The 18503-nt window shown below is 33.0% G+C and overlaps 1 protein-coding gene across 1 annotated transcript in view; it reads right to left on the reverse strand.

The window, feature by feature from the left end:
* The window catches only part of LRRC40 (leucine rich repeat containing 40), a 57884-nt gene that overhangs the window by 14221 nt on the left and 25160 nt on the right, over positions 1–18503 (reverse strand). The window contains exons 5-9 of the mRNA XM_032610351.1: positions 17403–17526; positions 13647–13789; positions 10860–11032; positions 6866–6953; positions 6704–6749 (exon numbers count right to left, since the gene is read on the reverse strand). Of these exons, the coding sequence (XP_032466242.1) occupies positions 6704–6749; positions 6866–6953; positions 10860–11032; positions 13647–13789; positions 17403–17526 (574 nt within the window). The remainder of the gene's footprint in view (positions 1–6703; positions 6750–6865; positions 6954–10859; positions 11033–13646; positions 13790–17402; positions 17527–18503) is intronic.

An 18503-nucleotide genomic window follows, 5' to 3' on the forward strand; every position in this document is an offset into this window, starting at 1 on the left:
TATTTCCAATATCTCAAATCTAGATCTAGAATTTAATCTTTATTTAATAGAAATAAAGTTCAAAATATTTTAATAAATCCTACCATAAGAAAATTTAGGAGTAGGAAAGAATAAAGAATAACTACAACGTCTCAGAGGAAACAATGACAAGCAATCCTTCCTCTTAAGCAAAAATAATATGGTATTACTTCTAATGAAGGAATTTGTTAACAAAGAAAAAGTATTATTTCCCCAAAATTTCTACCAAATAGGCATCTGCCTATCTTTTCAGTTTAGGATACTATGAAGCTGATTATCCCCAATCATTTAAAATCTGGCAATTTGCATAGTCAAGTAAGTTTTTGGTACATTACTCACATTAATATCTTTCTTAGCAAATTAAGACTTTATTTTAAATAGATATTTCCTAACATGCATACCTACTTACACATTTACATACAATCAACCCTTTCACTAATCTCCAGAGACTGTTTAATGTTTCACACTGTCATAATATGGCATAAAAAACAAAACAAACAAAAGTCATACACATTTAAAAGAGACAGCTTTGTGATTTTTTGGCAAAAGAGACTTCAGCAATCTAGACAGAAATAAAATAAGACTATTAATTTTTAGCGATGCAAAAACGATAAAACAGTCCTAGTATTCATATGTTAAGAGCAGAGGCTTGCCAAAAGAACATTAAAAAAAAAAAAAAAATCAGTAGTATCCTTGATCTTGCTTCAACCCAGTAGGCATTTAGTGAACATTTGTTGAATAATACCAAGTGTATTTCTCTTGCATTAAGCTCATCAGTTATTCATTAATCAATAATTATTAAGTGATTATTTTCCACACAAATACATATCATATAAATATTTTATTTACAGAATTAGCACAGAATAAATGACAGAATATCAAATAGAAATAAAAGACACCAAGAAAAATATTAATACCAAGTGAAATGCTTCCGTATTTAGAAGTTCCCTAGTGATTTGGTTATGTCACTTTAAAAGATATGTAATATATATTGCCAAATTACATCAGCAGAGAGACATATTAAACCAGCAACAAAACCCAGCATTATTTTTTAAATATACATGTATATTAGCATGATTACATATTGAAATAGAATATTCTCAACACTTTCCAAAGAGCTACTTTTAATAATCAGCATCAAGGAGACTGTAAAGAGAGAGGCTGATGTCTCTTGGGAGGGGACTACTGTGACAAATAGATTTATTTTTCATTGTATGTTCTTGTATATTGCTTGAATTTTTTTTTACCATATACATTTATTGACTTTTTGATTAAAAAAACTAAGATGGTGATATTCCATAAACTGATCTAGATTCAATGTAATCCCTATCAGAAACCCAGCTGACTTCTTTGTAGAAATTAACAAGCTGACTCTAAAATTTGTATGCGATTGCAAGAAACCCAGAATAGCCAAGACAAACCCAAGAAAGAAAAATAAAGTAGGACTTACACTTCCCAATTTCAGAACTTAGTACAAAGCAATGGTAATCAAGATAGTGTAGTACTGGCACAGGATAGACATACAGATCAATGGAATAAAATTGAGAGTCCAGAATAAATCCTACATTTATAGTTAAGTGATATTCAACAAAAAATGCCAAGACCATTCAGTGAGAAAAGAATTCTTTTCAACAAATGGTACACAGAAACTGGGTAGTCACAAGCAAAAGAATGAAATTATACCCTTATCTCATACTATATATAAAAATTAACTCAAAGTGGATCAAAGACATGAATGTAAGAGCGAAAGTATAAAACTCTTAGAAGAAAAAATAGGAGAAAATCTTCATAAAACAGGGTTTTGCAAAGGACTTTTAGATATGAAACCAAACACATAAGCAAAAAAAGAAAGAAAATGATTCCATCAAAATTCAAAGAAAACTTGTTTCAAAGGACCCTATCAAGAAAATGAAAAGACAAACCCACAGAAGCCTAGAAAATATCTGCAAATCATATATCTGACAAGAGACTTATATCTAGACTACATAAAGAATTATTACATCTCAATAATAAAAATAATTAAAAATTGGGCAGTGTATCTCAATTGGGCAATGTATTTCTCCAAAGATGTACAAATGGCTAATAAGCACATGATGTTCAACATTATTATTCATCAGGGAAATGCAAATCATATCTACAATGAGATACCACTTCATACCCACTAGAATGGCTAGAATCAGAAAGTCAGAAAACAAGTGTTAGTGAGGATGTGGAAGAATCAGAACCCTAATACAATACTAATGAGAATGTAAACTGGTGCAGCTGCTTTGTGAAAAACAGTCTGGCAGTTCTCAAATGACTTAATATAAAATTACCATACGACCCAGCAATTCCACTCCTAGATATATATGCAAGAGAAATGAAAACACATTCACACTGAAACTTGTAAATAAATGTTTATCACTGCATTATCCATAATAGCCAAAGGTACTGCAATTCTTTTTGAGGTGATGAAAATGTTTAAAACTGACTATGCCAATGGTTGTACTTACCTGTTAATACAGCAAAAAACATGTAGTTGTACAATTCTAATGGAAGAATTATATGGCATGTGAATTACATGACAATAAAGCTATTTAAAAAAAAAAAAAAAGCTGTATTTTACAGCTCCCCTTACATGAGTGGCCGCAATATAAGTTCTGACCAATGGCATATGAGAAGAAGTCATGTACAATACAACAGCTTAATATATATCCTAATATATTTAATCGACCTTGTACCTTATAATGCCATAAAACATACCTTTTTAAAGTACAGAAATCATACAATGTCTACTCTCAGAGGACAATGAAATTAAACTAGAAATCAAAAGAAAGATAACTGGAAATTCTCAAAATATGTGATTACTAAACAACACATTTCTAAATAACACATAGATCAAAAAAGAAATCTAAAGAGAAATTCTACAATATTTTTAACTACATAAAAATAAAACCACAACTTATTAAAATCTGTTGCATGCAGTGAAAGCAGTGTTTAGAGGGAAACTCACAGCATTCAATGCATATACTAGAAAAAAAGAAAGATCTAAAATCGCCAATCTAAGTTTCTACCTTAAGAAATTAGAAAAAGAAGAGATAATTAAATCCAAATTAAGAAGAAAAGAAATAAGAAGAACTAGAGTAGAAATTGATGAAATTGAAAACAGGAGATCAATAGAGAAAAATCAATAAGACCAAAAGCTAGTTATTTGAAAAGATCAATAAAATTAGTATGCCTCTATGCCAGGCTAACTAAGAAAAAAGGAGAGAGGACACAAATGACTAATATCAGAAATGAAAGAGAAGACATCACTGCAGGTTCCATGCACACAAAAAAGGATAATGAAAGAATACTAAGAACAATTCTATGTCCACAATTTTGATAACCTAGATGAAATGGGTGAATTCCTAGAAATACACAATCTTCCAAAACTCACACAAGAAAAACCAGACAATCTGAATAGGCCTATTATCTATTAAAGAAATCGAATCAATAATTAATAACCTTCCAAAACAGAAAGCACCAGACCCAGACAGTATGACTGGTGAATTCTACCAAACATTTAAGGAAGAAATTATACCAATACTCTACAATCTTTTTCCAAGGAATGAAGCAGAGGGAATACTTCCAACTCATTCCATGAGGCCAGTACTACCCTAATACCAAAACCAGACAAAGAAATTGCAAGAAAATAAAACTAGAAAGCAAAATCTCTCATGAACATACATGTAAAAATCCTCAACAGAATACTTGCAAATCAAATCTAAAAAAGTATAAAAAGAATTATACACCATAACCAACTGGGATTTAACCCAGGTATGCAAGGCTAGTTCAGCATTCAAAAAATCAACTAATGTAATCCTTCATATCAACAGGCTAAAAAAGAAAAATTACATGGTCATATCAATAGATGTATAAAATGTGTTTGATAAAATCCAACAGGCATTTATGATAAAAACTCAGTAAAACACAAACAAGAGAACTTTCTCAATTTAATAAAGACTATAACAGCCCTACAGCTGTCATAATTAATGTTCAGAAACTTGAAGCTTTCCCCCTAAGATCAGGTACAAGGCAAGGATGTTCCCTCTCTCCACTCATTCCTCTTCAGCACTGCACTGGAAGTTCTTGCTAATGCAATAAGACAAGAAAAGAGATAAAAGGTACACAGATTGGGAAGGAGGACATAAAACTGTCTTTGTTCACAGATGGCACAATCATATTGTTAGAAAATCCAAAAATAACCTCCTGGAACTAATAAGTGATTATACTATAGTAAGGCTGCAGGATATTAGGTTAATATATAAAAGTAAATTGTTTTCCTCTATATCAACAATAAACAAGTAGAGTTTGAAATTAAAAACACAGTACTATTTACATTAGCATCCAAAACTGAAATACTCAGGTATAAATCTAATAAATGTGAATAAGAACTCTATGAGGAAAACTATAAAACTTTGATGAATGAAATCAAAGAAGATCTAAATAAATGGAGAGATATCCCATATTCATGGATGGAAAGATCCAATACTGTCAAGATGTCATTTCTTCCCTATTTGATCTATATACTCAATGTAATTCCAATCAAAAACCCAGCAAGTTATTTTGTCAGTATCAACAAATTAATTCTAAGGTTTATATGGAGAGGCAAAAGAGCCAGAATAGGAAACATAGTATTGAAAGAGAAGAACAAAATTGGAAGACTGATGCTATCCAACTTAAAGACAGTAATCAAGACAGTGTGATATGGTAAAAGAACAAAGAGATCAATGAACAGAATAGACAATCCATAAAGAGACCACCATAAATGTAGTCAGCTGATCTTTGACAAAGGAGCAAAGGTATACAATGGAATATACAAAGGCAAAGATATAGTCATTTTCACAATGATGCTGAAACAATGGGACACCCATATGCAAAATAGCAGCTTTGGGTTTCCCTGGTGGCGCAGTGGTTGAGAGTCCACCTGCTGATGCAGGGCACACGGGTTCATGTCCTGGTTCGGGAAGATCCCACATGCCGAGCGGCTGGGCCCATGAGCCATGGCCGCTGAGCCTGTGCGTCCGGAGCCTGTGCTCCACAAGGGGAGAGGCCACAACAGTGAGAGGCCCGCGTACTGCAAAAAAAAAAAAAAAAACCCAAAAAACAAAAAAAAAAATAGCAGCTTTATTCATAACTGTCAAAACTTCGAAGCAACCGTGACGTCTTGCAGTAGGTGGGTGAGTAGATAAACTGTAGTACATACAGACAGTGAAATATCATTCAGTGCTAAAAGGAAATAAGCTATCAAGCCTTAAAAAGACATGAGGGAAGCTTAAATGCATAATACTAAGTGAAAGAAGCCAATCTGAAAAGGTGACAGACTGTATGATTCCAATTATTTGACATTCTGGAAAAGACATAAATACAGAGACAAGAAAAAGATCACTGGTTGTCAGGGATGGCAGGGATTGTGGGGGGGGAGGGAGGATTAATAGGCAGATCACAGAGGATTTTTACAGCAGTGAAAATACTTTGTATATTACAATGATGAATACATGGCATTATACATTTGTTCAAACCCACAGAATGTACAACACCAAGAGTGAACCCTAAGGTATCTATGCACCTGGGATGATTTTGATGTGTCAATGTAGGTTCATCCTTTGTAAAAAAATGTACTATTCTGGTGAGTGTTGCTGATACTGGGGGAGGGTATATGTGTGCAGGCAGAGGACATATGGGAATCTCTGTACCTTCCTCTCAATTTTGTTGTAAACCTTAAACTAGTCTAAAAAAAAGGTTTAAAATTTTTTCTAATTATTCTGACATGACTTCTAACTGATTTATATCAGAATAATCAATCTTTCTTGAGGAGAAAGTATATCTGGAGAAAAAAGGACACTCTCTGATTGTCAGAAAATGAGAGTCTTAGAAAATTATGTCAATTTATTTGAAGGGCAAAGTGGAAAATATAAATTACTTAAGTATACAATTATCTTATTTATTTAACATCTACTGACTGACAATGTGGTGCTAGACTAGGCTGTGCATAACCAAGAGTTGTGAGCTAAATTAATAGCTACTGTATTTAGCCACTAAGTTTCGGAGTGGTTTGTTATGCAGCATTACACTGGCACAAAAAATTTTTTTCTTAATGTTCTAAATGTAGTGTGTGCTACAATAACATACATGAAATAAAAACTGGAATAAATCACAATTTTAGTGAAACATTAAAAATTAAATTTATGGTAATTTTTCTTTTGGTGCATGTTCGTGCTAAATTAGTATATCCTAAAAAATGTGTTTTGTCTTTATTTTTGTCAGAACTTACCAAAACTATGAATGCAGCATATATTCAGATGCCTGTTAATATACTTCCCAGTCAACAGAACCCTTATATTATACCATAATAGTCAAGTTTTGCTCTTTTTTCAAAGGTAAAGCATTAGGTGCTTACAGAATCTTTTTTTATATTTTCTAATTGGTACAGTATAACACAACTCAAAGAGATTAAGGATAGAACAGTATTATTGTGAATTTAATGATTTTTTAAATAATTTCAGCATATTTATGGCCTAGTGGATTCAGAATTAGAGCCACACCTGCCAGGGAGCATTTTCTCTAAATATTTATACCAAAAATACATGTAAATTTATATACTATTAACTCTTTACCACTTTTCATGTTATCTTTCAAAATATGGGAGAAAATAGAAAAGTACCTTTAATCTTGCTTCGTAGATATTTTAAGACTTCTTGGGTTCCTTTCTGAAAATGTGGAGAGAAAGACATATTCACCAAGACATTAATTGCAGTTTTATAGATCAACGTGTATGTTTCAATATAAAATTTAAAAACCAGTACTGAATTCTAAATATGCTTACATTTATAATTTCTCTTCGAATCGTTCTCAAAGGATTTCCTTCTAGTGCCAGGAATTTCAAATGAAGTTCTCCCAATGAACAGGGCAGACTACAAAAGATTAAATTGATTTCAAGGAAGACATTAAGGGTAAGTATAATTCAACCAAGTAGTAGATTATAAAACTAACATATGACAAACTATACACCATAAAATAGTGTCAAAGAAAGCCTAAGTAATTTAGACCTAAAATATTTCCTCTCTAAATAGACGCCAAACATGTTTAAAAAGAAAAAAGAGAGATTTGTTTCGATACTATCATATTGTGATTACTAAAAAAAGAATGTGAGCTATAAAACATTTGCTAAATTGTATCCAGTGCTAAAAAGTAAATGTAAGCAAATAAAATATTTCATAATTGAAAAAAATGAGAAAGAATAATTTTCAATTGCATAATTCATATTTTCATTCAGAAAGGAAAGTAATTTTTATCTTTGGTACACAAAAAGATAACCAGTTTATACACATAAATATTAAATCTCAAAATCTATTAAGCATCTATAATATACTAGGCATTGGTATAGGGATTTCAAGAACTTTCCCTTAAAAAATTTTTAGTTGAACAAAGGAAAAGGACACAGGTATGGCTAACCAAAATAGAGGAATTATGTTGCTGGTGAGCGTATAAAATAGCACAGCCACTCTAGAAAGTGGAGTTTTTTCAAGTTAAACATACACTCACCATACAACTAAGCAATCCCACTCCTACATATTTACCCAGGAAAAATGAAAATAATGTCCAACCAAAGACTTGCATGAATATTCACAATAGTCAGAAAATTGAAAGTAATCCAAACATCCATCAACTAACTAGTGAAGAGATGAATAAATTGTGGTATATCTGTATAATGAAATAACACTCAGCAATAAAAATGAATAAACTATTGATACACAAAATCACATGAATGAATCACAGCTTTATACCACAAGAAAAAAGACAGACACAAAACCTATATGCTATGATTTCATTTATATGATATTTTTTAGAAGGCATAACTACAGTGACAGCACATCACTGGTTGCTAGGGGTTGGGGATATGAAAAGGGGATTAACTGCAAAGGGTAGGAGGAGAATTTAGGGAAACAGAAATGTTCTTCATGACTGTAACAATGGTTATACAATTACATACATTTGTCAAAAATCATCAAATTGTATATTTTAATTGGTAGATTTTACTGTATGTAGATTATACGTCAACAAATGAATATATTTTATATATATATATATATGCAATAAGACAAGTGCTAAACAAGTAAAGTTGCTCTGAGAATACAGAAGTAGAAATTAGCAAGGGGAGTAGAGGGAGAAGGGAATAGCAAAGCCTGGATTTGGGCTTAAAAAGAATGGAATTCCATCAGGCAGTCAGGCAGGAAAAGGGCATTCTAAGGTAAAGAAAATGAAGAAAAAGTCAGTACATTTGCAGTTCAGTGTTGTCAGAGTAGGATACCTGTGGGAGTGAAAGATGACAAAGAGAATGAATGAAGTCTGACTGTGAGATGTACTTGGCTGTTACACTAAAAATTCTGGACGTTATCTTGCAAGACAGTGATTCCCAACTGCTGGATGGAAAACCAGATGCATCAAAATCTCCTAGGAATTTTAAAAAATAAAACCCAAAAAAATTCCATTGTTAAAAATTCTGATTCATTGTTGCCTCAGTATCTGCATTTTTTCTTAAAGCTTCTCATGTGGTTCTGATACATAGCCATATTTGGGAAACAGTGCTGTAAGAATGGAGAATCATCAAAGTTTTTTAGTAGAAGAACAACCTGATAATTTGTACTTTATAAAAATTACTCTGGTAGCATTGCAAGGAATCAATATTTTAGTTAGAGGAGATTCTGGAGGGGTAAAAAATGCATAGAATGGTCTAATATCTAGGAAGTATGAGATCAGATGAAAGGAAGGAAAATACTTATAAGTTTCATTATGTTCTAGGCCCTGTGATATATACACACTTTATATCCAGAGCTCTGGAGAAAGAGAAACATATATATCAGAAATATTTGTACCCATTACTTTATTTATTTAATATTATTTGTCATCGTTTTTGTTTTAAATATTTGCTTTCTGCTGCTTTCACGTAGTAGCCAAAATAAGACTGTTATGGGGAAAAATGTATGTGCCAATATTTATGAGGCAAGCGATTATTTCATTCATTAGTTATAAGTACTCTTAGGAATATCCAGGTCACTTATTAGAAGTGAGTGGAAAGAATGGTCACTGTCCAAGCATTCAAATCTATGGTCAAGATGTACCATATGGGGCTTCCCTGGTGGCGCAGTGGTCAAGAATCCGCCTGCCAATGCAGGGGACATGGGTTCAAGCCCTGGTCCAGGAAGATCCCACATGCACATGCCATGGAGCAACTAAGCCAACGCACCACAACTACTGAGCCTGCACTCTAGAACCTGCGAGCCACAATTATTGAAGCCCACACGCCTAGAGCCCATGCTCCACAACAAGAGACACCACCGCAATGAGAAGCCCACGCACTGCAACCAAGAGTAGCCCCCACTCACCACAACTAGAGAAAAGACCGCACACAGAAACGAAGACCCAACGCAGCCAGAAACAACAAATAAAATAAAATAAAAAGATGTACCATATGCCATATGTACATTGTGAAAACAATTTTGATATTTTAAAAGTTATTGAAATATACACATAGAAGAAAGTCTACCTTGCTTAACCTTTCTCCTTCTGTGAAGAGCGAACCATGTATCTGACATCCAAACATAAAACTTCAGACACCTAACTGGCATACAATCCTAGGTGAGTCTGAGTCTTTTTTTAATGTATCTGTAAAATAATTCCATCTCTAAATATTATGATTTTATAACTCCTTATGATTCTTTGCTCACTACCCTCTTCCTCTGAAGCTCCAACACAATCAATTGCTAAATACTACTTATTCTAGCTCATCACACCTTTCACATCTTTCCTCTTCTTTCCATTCCCATTGTCACTACAGTTTAGGTCCTTATTACATAAGAGAGAAATCTACAAAGTTGTCAACTCAGTAAATTGGATATATCAAGTGCTCCTTAGTGATCATTATTAGATTAACAGAATTTTTTAGAATTCCCGTCTACAAAACCACTCCTATCCAAAGTATCTGACCCACTATCACCAATTTATTTTTTAATGAGATTACAATCAAGTTGGTTTTGTTCTTAATCTCCCCACCTCTTAATTAATGAAAACTGGCTCTTCACAGGCATTTTAAGGACCTCTTTCACATGGCCTCAACTTATCTTTCAAGACCTAAATTCTCACAATCTCCTTTCGTGCACCCTACCATCTCAGCTCGATTCCTTGCTGTTCTCTCTATATATACTTACAATTTATTTTCTAAACTTTCAGAGCTTTGTTTGCACAGTTTCCTCCTGCCAAATGAGTCATTATGACCACCTTACGCATGCACTTAAAAATAGTGGTCATCCTTCAAAGATCACATGATAGGACTATAATGAGGCATGACCCTGTGAGTACATTTAAATTTTGTGCTCTAGGCAATTAACTTGCTTCACCCTGGTCCCAGTTCTATAATATCATCTAAAAATTTTACTTCTTCCACAAAGTCTGCCCTGATTCTTCTCAATAAATTGTGATTCCTGTATCTCCTTTAAACCCCCAGAGTATTTCGTATCTCTCCCATGGCTTTATGTCATTTAATAAATTCAACAAATATTTATCAGGCAGCTACTATGTACCCAGGCACTGATCTAGGAGTTATTCGTAGAGTTTGTGTCCCAGTGAGTTGGAGTAACTGATTCCATTAGCATATTAAGCTTGCTGCCAAGAACAAAATCTTTGTAGGTCTACACATGATACCTACTCAATAAACAGTTATTGAGTTCGATTTACAAAAGAGATCTCTACATGCTTTTGTAACTTATGAATTACAACCAAATACAGACATGATTTCTTATTCATTCCATCTTTAAACTTACCTACTAATATCATTGTTGCTTAGGTCAAGCCTTTCCAAAGATTGTAGGAGTGTAATTTCATCTGGAACAGATTTTAACTTGTTATCTCGCAGGTCTAGCACAAGGATAGAATTCAGATGCTTAAGGTGTTCTGCCCCTAATATTTCAATCTGGTTTTCACCTACATGTAATTCCTACAAAAGCAAAGATCAATCATGTGTATTTCTGTATTCAATGTTACACTAGATAATGAAAATAAAATTGAAATCTTGATTTCAAATCATTGAAAAATACATGGAAAATTTTCTAATTACTAAGATGCTTAAATTTTTAATTATATTTAAGCAATCTTACAGTTAAAGAAAAATGACAAAAAGGAAAATTTTCAAGAATTTCCTAGTAATTCAAAAATTAATTAAAGGTTTAAACTGGAAGAAAGTTCAAAGTTTATAAAACCAAAGCAGAGAAATGATTTAGTAGTTACATTTATAGAATTAATAAAAACACAAATCCAAGAACTATACTAATAAAAAATTAAAGTTTTAAAACAAATCAGTACAAGTTTAAAAAGTTATTTATAATAAATGTTTGTTACTCAACATTTTTATTAGTGATTATTATATATACTGATTTCTACTAGCAGAATCTAAGATTATCAGATAATTAATCTTATTAAATGATAACTTTTTCAGTTATTTATATCATGGCCACCATTCTGTTTAAAAGTAACTCTTGTTTATGGCTTTCTTTGCTGTGCGAAAGATTTTAAGTTTAATTAGGTCTCATGTTCATTTTTGTTTTATTTTCATTACTCTAGGGGGTGGGTCAAAAAAGATCTTTTTGTGATTTATGTCAAAGAGTGTTTTGCCTATTTTTTCCTCCAAGAGTTTTATAGTGTTCAGTCTTACATTTAGGTCTTTAATTCATTTTGAGTTTATTTTTGTGTATGATGTTAAACTTAAAAGCTTTTGCACAGCAAAGGAAACAATAAATAAGACGAAAAGACAACCCTCAGAAAGGGAGAAAGTATTTGCAAACAAAGCAACTGACAAAGGATTAATCTCCAAAATATACAAACAGCTCATGCAGCTCAATATTAAAAAAACAAACAACCCAATCAAAGAATGGGCGGAAGACCTAAATAGACGTTTCTCCAAAGAAGACATACAGATAGATGGCCAAGAGGCACATGAAAAGATGCTCAACATCACTAATTATTAGAGAAATGCAAATCAAAACTACAATGAGGTATCATCTCACGCGGGTCAGAATGGCGATCATCAAAAAAAATCTACAAACAATAAATGCTGGAGAGGGTGTGGTGAAAAGGGAACCCTCTTGCACTGTTGGTGGGAATGTAAATTGATACAGCCACTATGGAGAACAGTACAGAGGTTCCTTAAAAAACTACAAATAGGGGCTTCCCTGGTGGCGCAGTGGTTGAGAGTCCGCCTGCCGATGCAGGGGACGCGGGTTCGGGCCCCGGTCCGGGAGGATCCCACATGCCGTGGAGCGGCTGGGCCCGTGAGCCGTGGCCGCCGAGCCTGTGCGTCCGGAGCCTGTGCTCCGCAGCGGGAGAGGCCACAACAGTGAGAAGCCCACGTACCGCAAAAAAAAAAAAAAAAAAAAAAAAAAACTACAAATAGAACTACCATACGACCCAGCAATCCCACTACTGGGCATATACCCTGAGAAAACCATAATTCAAAAAGACACATGTACCCCAATATTCATTGCAGCACTATTTACAATAGCCAGGACGTGGAAGCAACCTAAATGTCCATCAACAGATGAATGGATAAAGAAGATGTGGTACATATATACAATGGAATATTACTCAGCCATAAAAAGGAACGAAACTGAGTTATTTGTAGTGAGGTGGATGGACCTAGAGTCTGTCATACAGAGTGAAGTAAGTCAGGAAGAAAAAAACAAGTATTGTATATTAACGCATATGTGTGGAATCTAGAAAAATGGTAGAGATGAACCTATTTGCAGGGCAGGAACAGAGACGCAGACGTAGAAAATGGACGTGTGGACAGAGGGGGATGGGGGGACAAATTGGGAGATAAGTATTGACATATACACAGTACCATGTGTAAAACTGATAGCTAGTGGGGAACCTGCTGTACAGCACAGGGAGCTCAGCTTGGTGCTCTGTGATGACCTAGATGGGTGTGACGGGGTGGGGGGGCTGGGAGAGAGGTCCAAGAGGGAGCAGATATATGCACACATATAGCTGACTCACTTCGCTGTACAGCAGAAAGGAGCACAACATTGTAAAGCAACTATACTCAGAAAAACAAACAAAAAACAAAACAAACAACACTAATGCATAAAAGTATACATACAGAAAAGCAAAGCATAGCAAATTTAAATACAATGTTAATGCTATATACTTAATACCAAAAAAAGTAATTAATTTTAAACAGACTTTATGATGAGGTAAACATGAGTTGGCAACTTATAGAATTAGATACGTATTCATTCCTGGTATTCCAGGTTTCCTGCACTATGGTCCCAACTTACTTTGTAAGCCTCATCATCTACTACTTCTCCAGTTATAAACTACTCTCCAGATGAAATGGACAAATTTTTATTTTTAAAATTGATTACTGCTTTTTAAAAAAAATCTATTATTGACAATACCATTAATATATTTAGTCATTAAAATTCTGAAAAACAGGAATATAGGAAAAAATAATACATAACTAATACATATTCTCAATGTAAAATACGTTTAAAATTTCATTTTCATGATTAACTTTCAGAAAATGTATAGTTATTTAATAATCAACTAAATAGTACCTTTAATAATTTACAAGAAGAAAATTCCGGTAGAAAACGTAATTTATTCCTCCGCAAATAAAGCAATTCTAGTGATTCCATGCTAGCCAATTCAGAAGGTATAGTTTCCAAGAGATTTGAATTACAATCCAAATGCTTTAATCCTGTAATATATGTTTAGTGAAACACAAAGATATTTTAATAGAGAAAAAATACTGGTTTATAATTGTATATACATTCAAAGAATGTGTAAGTAATCATGAGGACTTACAAACCTGTGATATTCTATACTGCTATAATAATCAAGAATCCTAGAATACCACTGAATTACATAAATGTAAACTAAAAATGTTTTTATTTAGTTATAATTAAAGAGAAACAATGATATTAAAATCAATGTTTAATAATAGTTCAGGTCATCTTTGTAAAGATTTAAAAAACAAAGTACTCTAGTACTCCTTTAAAGTATGGTAAAATATATAAACTATATACTATGACATTATTTCCCTCAGTAATTATACATCTTTAAAAAGAAAAAGTTTAAGGTAAACATACATGCATACTACTCGTATGAAAGAATGTCAAGTAACTCTGGCCAGTAGTAGCTTAGACACATCTGTATTTAAAATAGGCAACTGATGTTCTGTCAAAAACCCATGGATTTCTTTGTATTCCCTCTTATTCTTTCATCTACTCATACTGCCTCTCTCCCTGTCTTCTTTCCTTCCTTTCTTCTTCTAATTTTTTTTAAGTTACATTCTTTTGCTAACACCTTAGCTAACACTCTTGATAAGAAGGTATAAGATAGCTCAAGAAGAATGTTCTCACTTGCAGCATCTCTCTCACCTCCTGGATCTTTCTTAAAAGGCAGAACAGAAAACAAAAATGGAAAAAAAGTAAAGGTCTTCTTTCTCTTAAGACTTTAATAAGCAGTTTTCTCCCTAATCCATATTACAGATTCTTCCACTTACAATGGCCACCATATATTTTCCACTATATATTCTCAACCCTATAGTTTGAATAGGCAATATGCATTTTACAACTTTTTTTTCCTGTACTTTGAGCCTGTCAATTTTAACATAATTCAAGACTGAATTGATGTACTGCCTTAGACTACTTCTTTCATTGTTTAAAGAAGTTAACTGCTTTCTAAAACAAATTTAATAGTACTACTTTCAACTTATAATAATTTATGTATTATTTGGCTAGATCACTGAGAAAAATGTCACAATCTGATCTACCTTAGATCCAATAAACTCTATAAAACAAGTTTGTTTTAAATTTAGAAACTAGCTTTCACAAGTGTTTCCATCTAAGAGCACTGATTGAGAATAGAAGCAGTACATAGAAGAAAGTGAGGTGGATGGACTCTGTCCTACAGAGTGAAGTAAGTCAGAAAGATAAAAACAAATACCGTACGCTAACGCATATATATGGAATCTAAAAAAAAAAAAAATTGGTTCTGATGAACCTAGTTGCAGGGCAGGAATAAAGACGTAGACATAGAGAATGGACTTGAGGACACGGGGTGGGAGGGGGAAGCTGGGGTGAAGTGAGAGTAGCATCGACTTACATACACTACCAAATGTAAAATAGTTAGCTGGTGGGAAGCAGTAGCATGGCACAGGGAGATCAGCTTGGTGCTCTGTGATGACCTAGAGGGGTGGAATAGGGAGGATGGGAGGGAGGCTCAAGAGGGAGGGGATATGGGGACATATGTATGCATATGGCTGATTCACTTTGGTGTACAACAGAAACTAACACAGTATTGTGAAGCAATTATACTCCAGTAAAGATCTATTTTTAAAAAAAATAGATTGTTTATATATGTATAACTGAATCACTTTGCTGTACAGCAGAAATTAACACAACATTGTAAATCAATGACACTTCAATAAAAAATAAATTTAAAAATATGAATAGTAAAAGTGAAAAAGAGCAATGGGGATGGAGTAAGAAGATGCAAACGCTGGCTCTACAATTTACTACATAATTTCTAAGCCTAGGTTTCTGAATCTTTTTTTTTCTTTTTTTCTGAATCTTTAAAATGTAAATAATATGCATCCCTACTAACTTGTAGAACTATTGTGGCAGCAAAATAATATATTTAAAAGTATTCTGAGTTACAAAGAACCATGCAAATGTTAGATACTGTTCTTGGAATCTCATCATGAATAGTGAAATAATAACTAAATGTCCTACTGCTGATAGCTTAAAAGTATCATTGTCATGGCTGAAGGACAGAAAGCATCTGAGCATAATTATATAGTATATTAGAAAAACTGCTGTAAGTTCAAAGTATTTTTCTATTGACTTCAATATTTGCTCCTCTCTCTCAATATTTCTACTCAATTTGTGAAAAAAAAATGCTTACATATGCACTCCAGATATCATATTTTATGTTTAGCTCTACTTTCTGATACCTTTATTGAAAATGGCAAAGGCAAGCAGAGTCAACTACTGGTATCACAACTAAAGGCTCCCCTGAAATGTCAATTCAATTTATGGCAGATTTAATTTATGCATTCCTGTTATAAATTACAAATAACCATTAATCTAAAGTAAAACAGCAGTGATCATTTTGTAATGTATAAAAATATCACTATCTTATACACCTGAAATAATATAATATTGTTAGTCAATTATACATTAATTTTTTAAAAAGTCAAACAGCACAATTGTACAAGTTCACTGCAAAATAATCTGTAATCAACTGTACAAAATCACATCTATGACTTCCTCCACAAAAGGGAGGTTTAAAAAAATGAAAAGGCTCATATATGATTAGCAAAAATGACTAGTAAGGTCTATAGCTGACACAGTGTGGTCATCAACTAAGAAATAATAATAGTTTGCCTTTAGACAAAAAAAAAAAATCACTATGAAGATTTTGGACTCTAAATCAAGAATTCTAGCATGATTAAGTATACTTACTTAAAAGGTACTGAAATGTACCTTCAGTTTTTTTTATCCCTTAATATTAGTTCTACAATACACCAAATATAATGGTTCAATGGTAAACTTTAATGGAACCACTCAATTTTAACTTTTTTTAAAAAAAGAATTGACAATTTGGGCAAAACTAGACTATCTCTTGACATTATTACTTATGGACTTCAAGGAGGATACAGCTATAACATAACCATGTACCATAGGTGGCATCACCTAGGAAAGGGGAATGACCTCTTCGTAAATGTTGAATAAAATGAATGAAGAGATAGAACAGCTCAAAACCTTAATCAATTTCTCAGGTATACAATATTACCACAATTTATAATCTTATTTTTTCTCCTTTTGATATGCCAAAGTATTGTTCGGGCAGTAATTCTTTTTTTTATTGTTTTGTTTTATTACTTATTTATTTATGTATTTATTTAGGCTGCACCGAGTCTTAGTTGTGGCACACAGGATCTTAGTTGTGGCATGCGGACTCTTAGTTGCAGCATGCGGACTTCTTAGTTGCGGCATGTGAACTCTTAGTTGCGGCATGCGTGCAGGATCTAGGTCCCCCACCAGGGATTGAACCCGGGCCCCCTGCATTGGGAGCACAGAGTCTTACCCACTGGACCATCAGGGAAGTCCCCTGGTGGTAATTCTTTACAAAGTTGCTAGACTACAATGGCCTGGAGAAAATCTGACTAGTTGTTATTGTTTGCATTTACCACCATAAAATCTATTATTTTACTTCTCTGTAACTAACTATAAAAAATATATTTTTTTAAATGTAAGTTGCACCAACTTCAAATTTTTTTATTTTTTAAAATAGAGAAGATTTACTTTTCATTCCACTTATTTCTGCAGGCAAACTCTTCAGTTGATTACTGGAAAGATTGAGTTGCAGCAGGCTGGACAGAGATGCAAAACTAGCAGGAACAGTTGTAAGATGATTGTTCGAAAGATCCTTTAAAAAGAGAAAGACAAAGTGAATGAATGAACAAGTAAATAAAAAAAGAAAGGATCCCTAAGGGGAGTTTCAGAATTTTAAGGGCATTGCAACATTAAAAAAACTATTTACAGATGATATGTTTTGTAACTCTCATTCACTGACAATTTCACAGATCATCATTCATTACCTCAATATACTCTGTGGGCCTACTATGTGCCTAATAATGTAGCAGAGAGGAATTAAAATGAATTCTGACTTCAAAAATATTTTACACAAAGGTTTCTGTTAATATTAAGTCATGCTGTACCATGTTATCATGTTTTCAAAAAAAAAATCTATTTTTTCATCCAATATTTGTTGAGTACCTATGATAAATCAGGCAAACTGTACGGTTAAACTGTAATATGAAATGAAAAACACCTTTGCAAGAAAGAAAAATTCTTGGAAGGAAAAAAAAGTAAGCTGAAAAAAAATGGCCATTTTAATTTGGGAGGAAAAAAATATTCCATCTTGGTTCTGCTGACCTCAGCAAGTCTGCTTTAACTAAGTACAGAAGTCTACTCTACTCTCTAGTTTTCACTCATTCAAGCTTGCCTAATTAATCTCTATACCTTGATGTTGCTTTAAGTCTTTGTTTCTGTTTTGTCTTTTATGACAGAATATTTTTTTGAAACTCCCTTTAAAAGACAATGTTATGAATCAGGTATTCCTCTTACAACATTCAAATCAGATATAAGTACTACACCAGCTATCATCAAACTGTTAGGTACGTCAAGTGGCAACAATGAATAAGAAAAAAATGACTTAAAGGAACTGTTCTCTGAAGACTATGATTTAGTCTAATGTTAAACAACTGTAACTCCAAATAAATTAAGATAGAAAAAGGAAAAATGCTAGATCAGTGTATTTTTTAAAACATACTGTTATTATAATAACATAAAATAACATATTATCATAATCTACAACATCAATATAATAATATACAACCCAAA

This window comes from Phocoena sinus, chromosome 1 (assembly GCF_008692025.1).
Source record: "Phocoena sinus isolate mPhoSin1 chromosome 1, mPhoSin1.pri, whole genome shotgun sequence".
NCBI lineage: Eukaryota > Metazoa > Chordata > Mammalia > Artiodactyla > Phocoenidae > Phocoena > Phocoena sinus.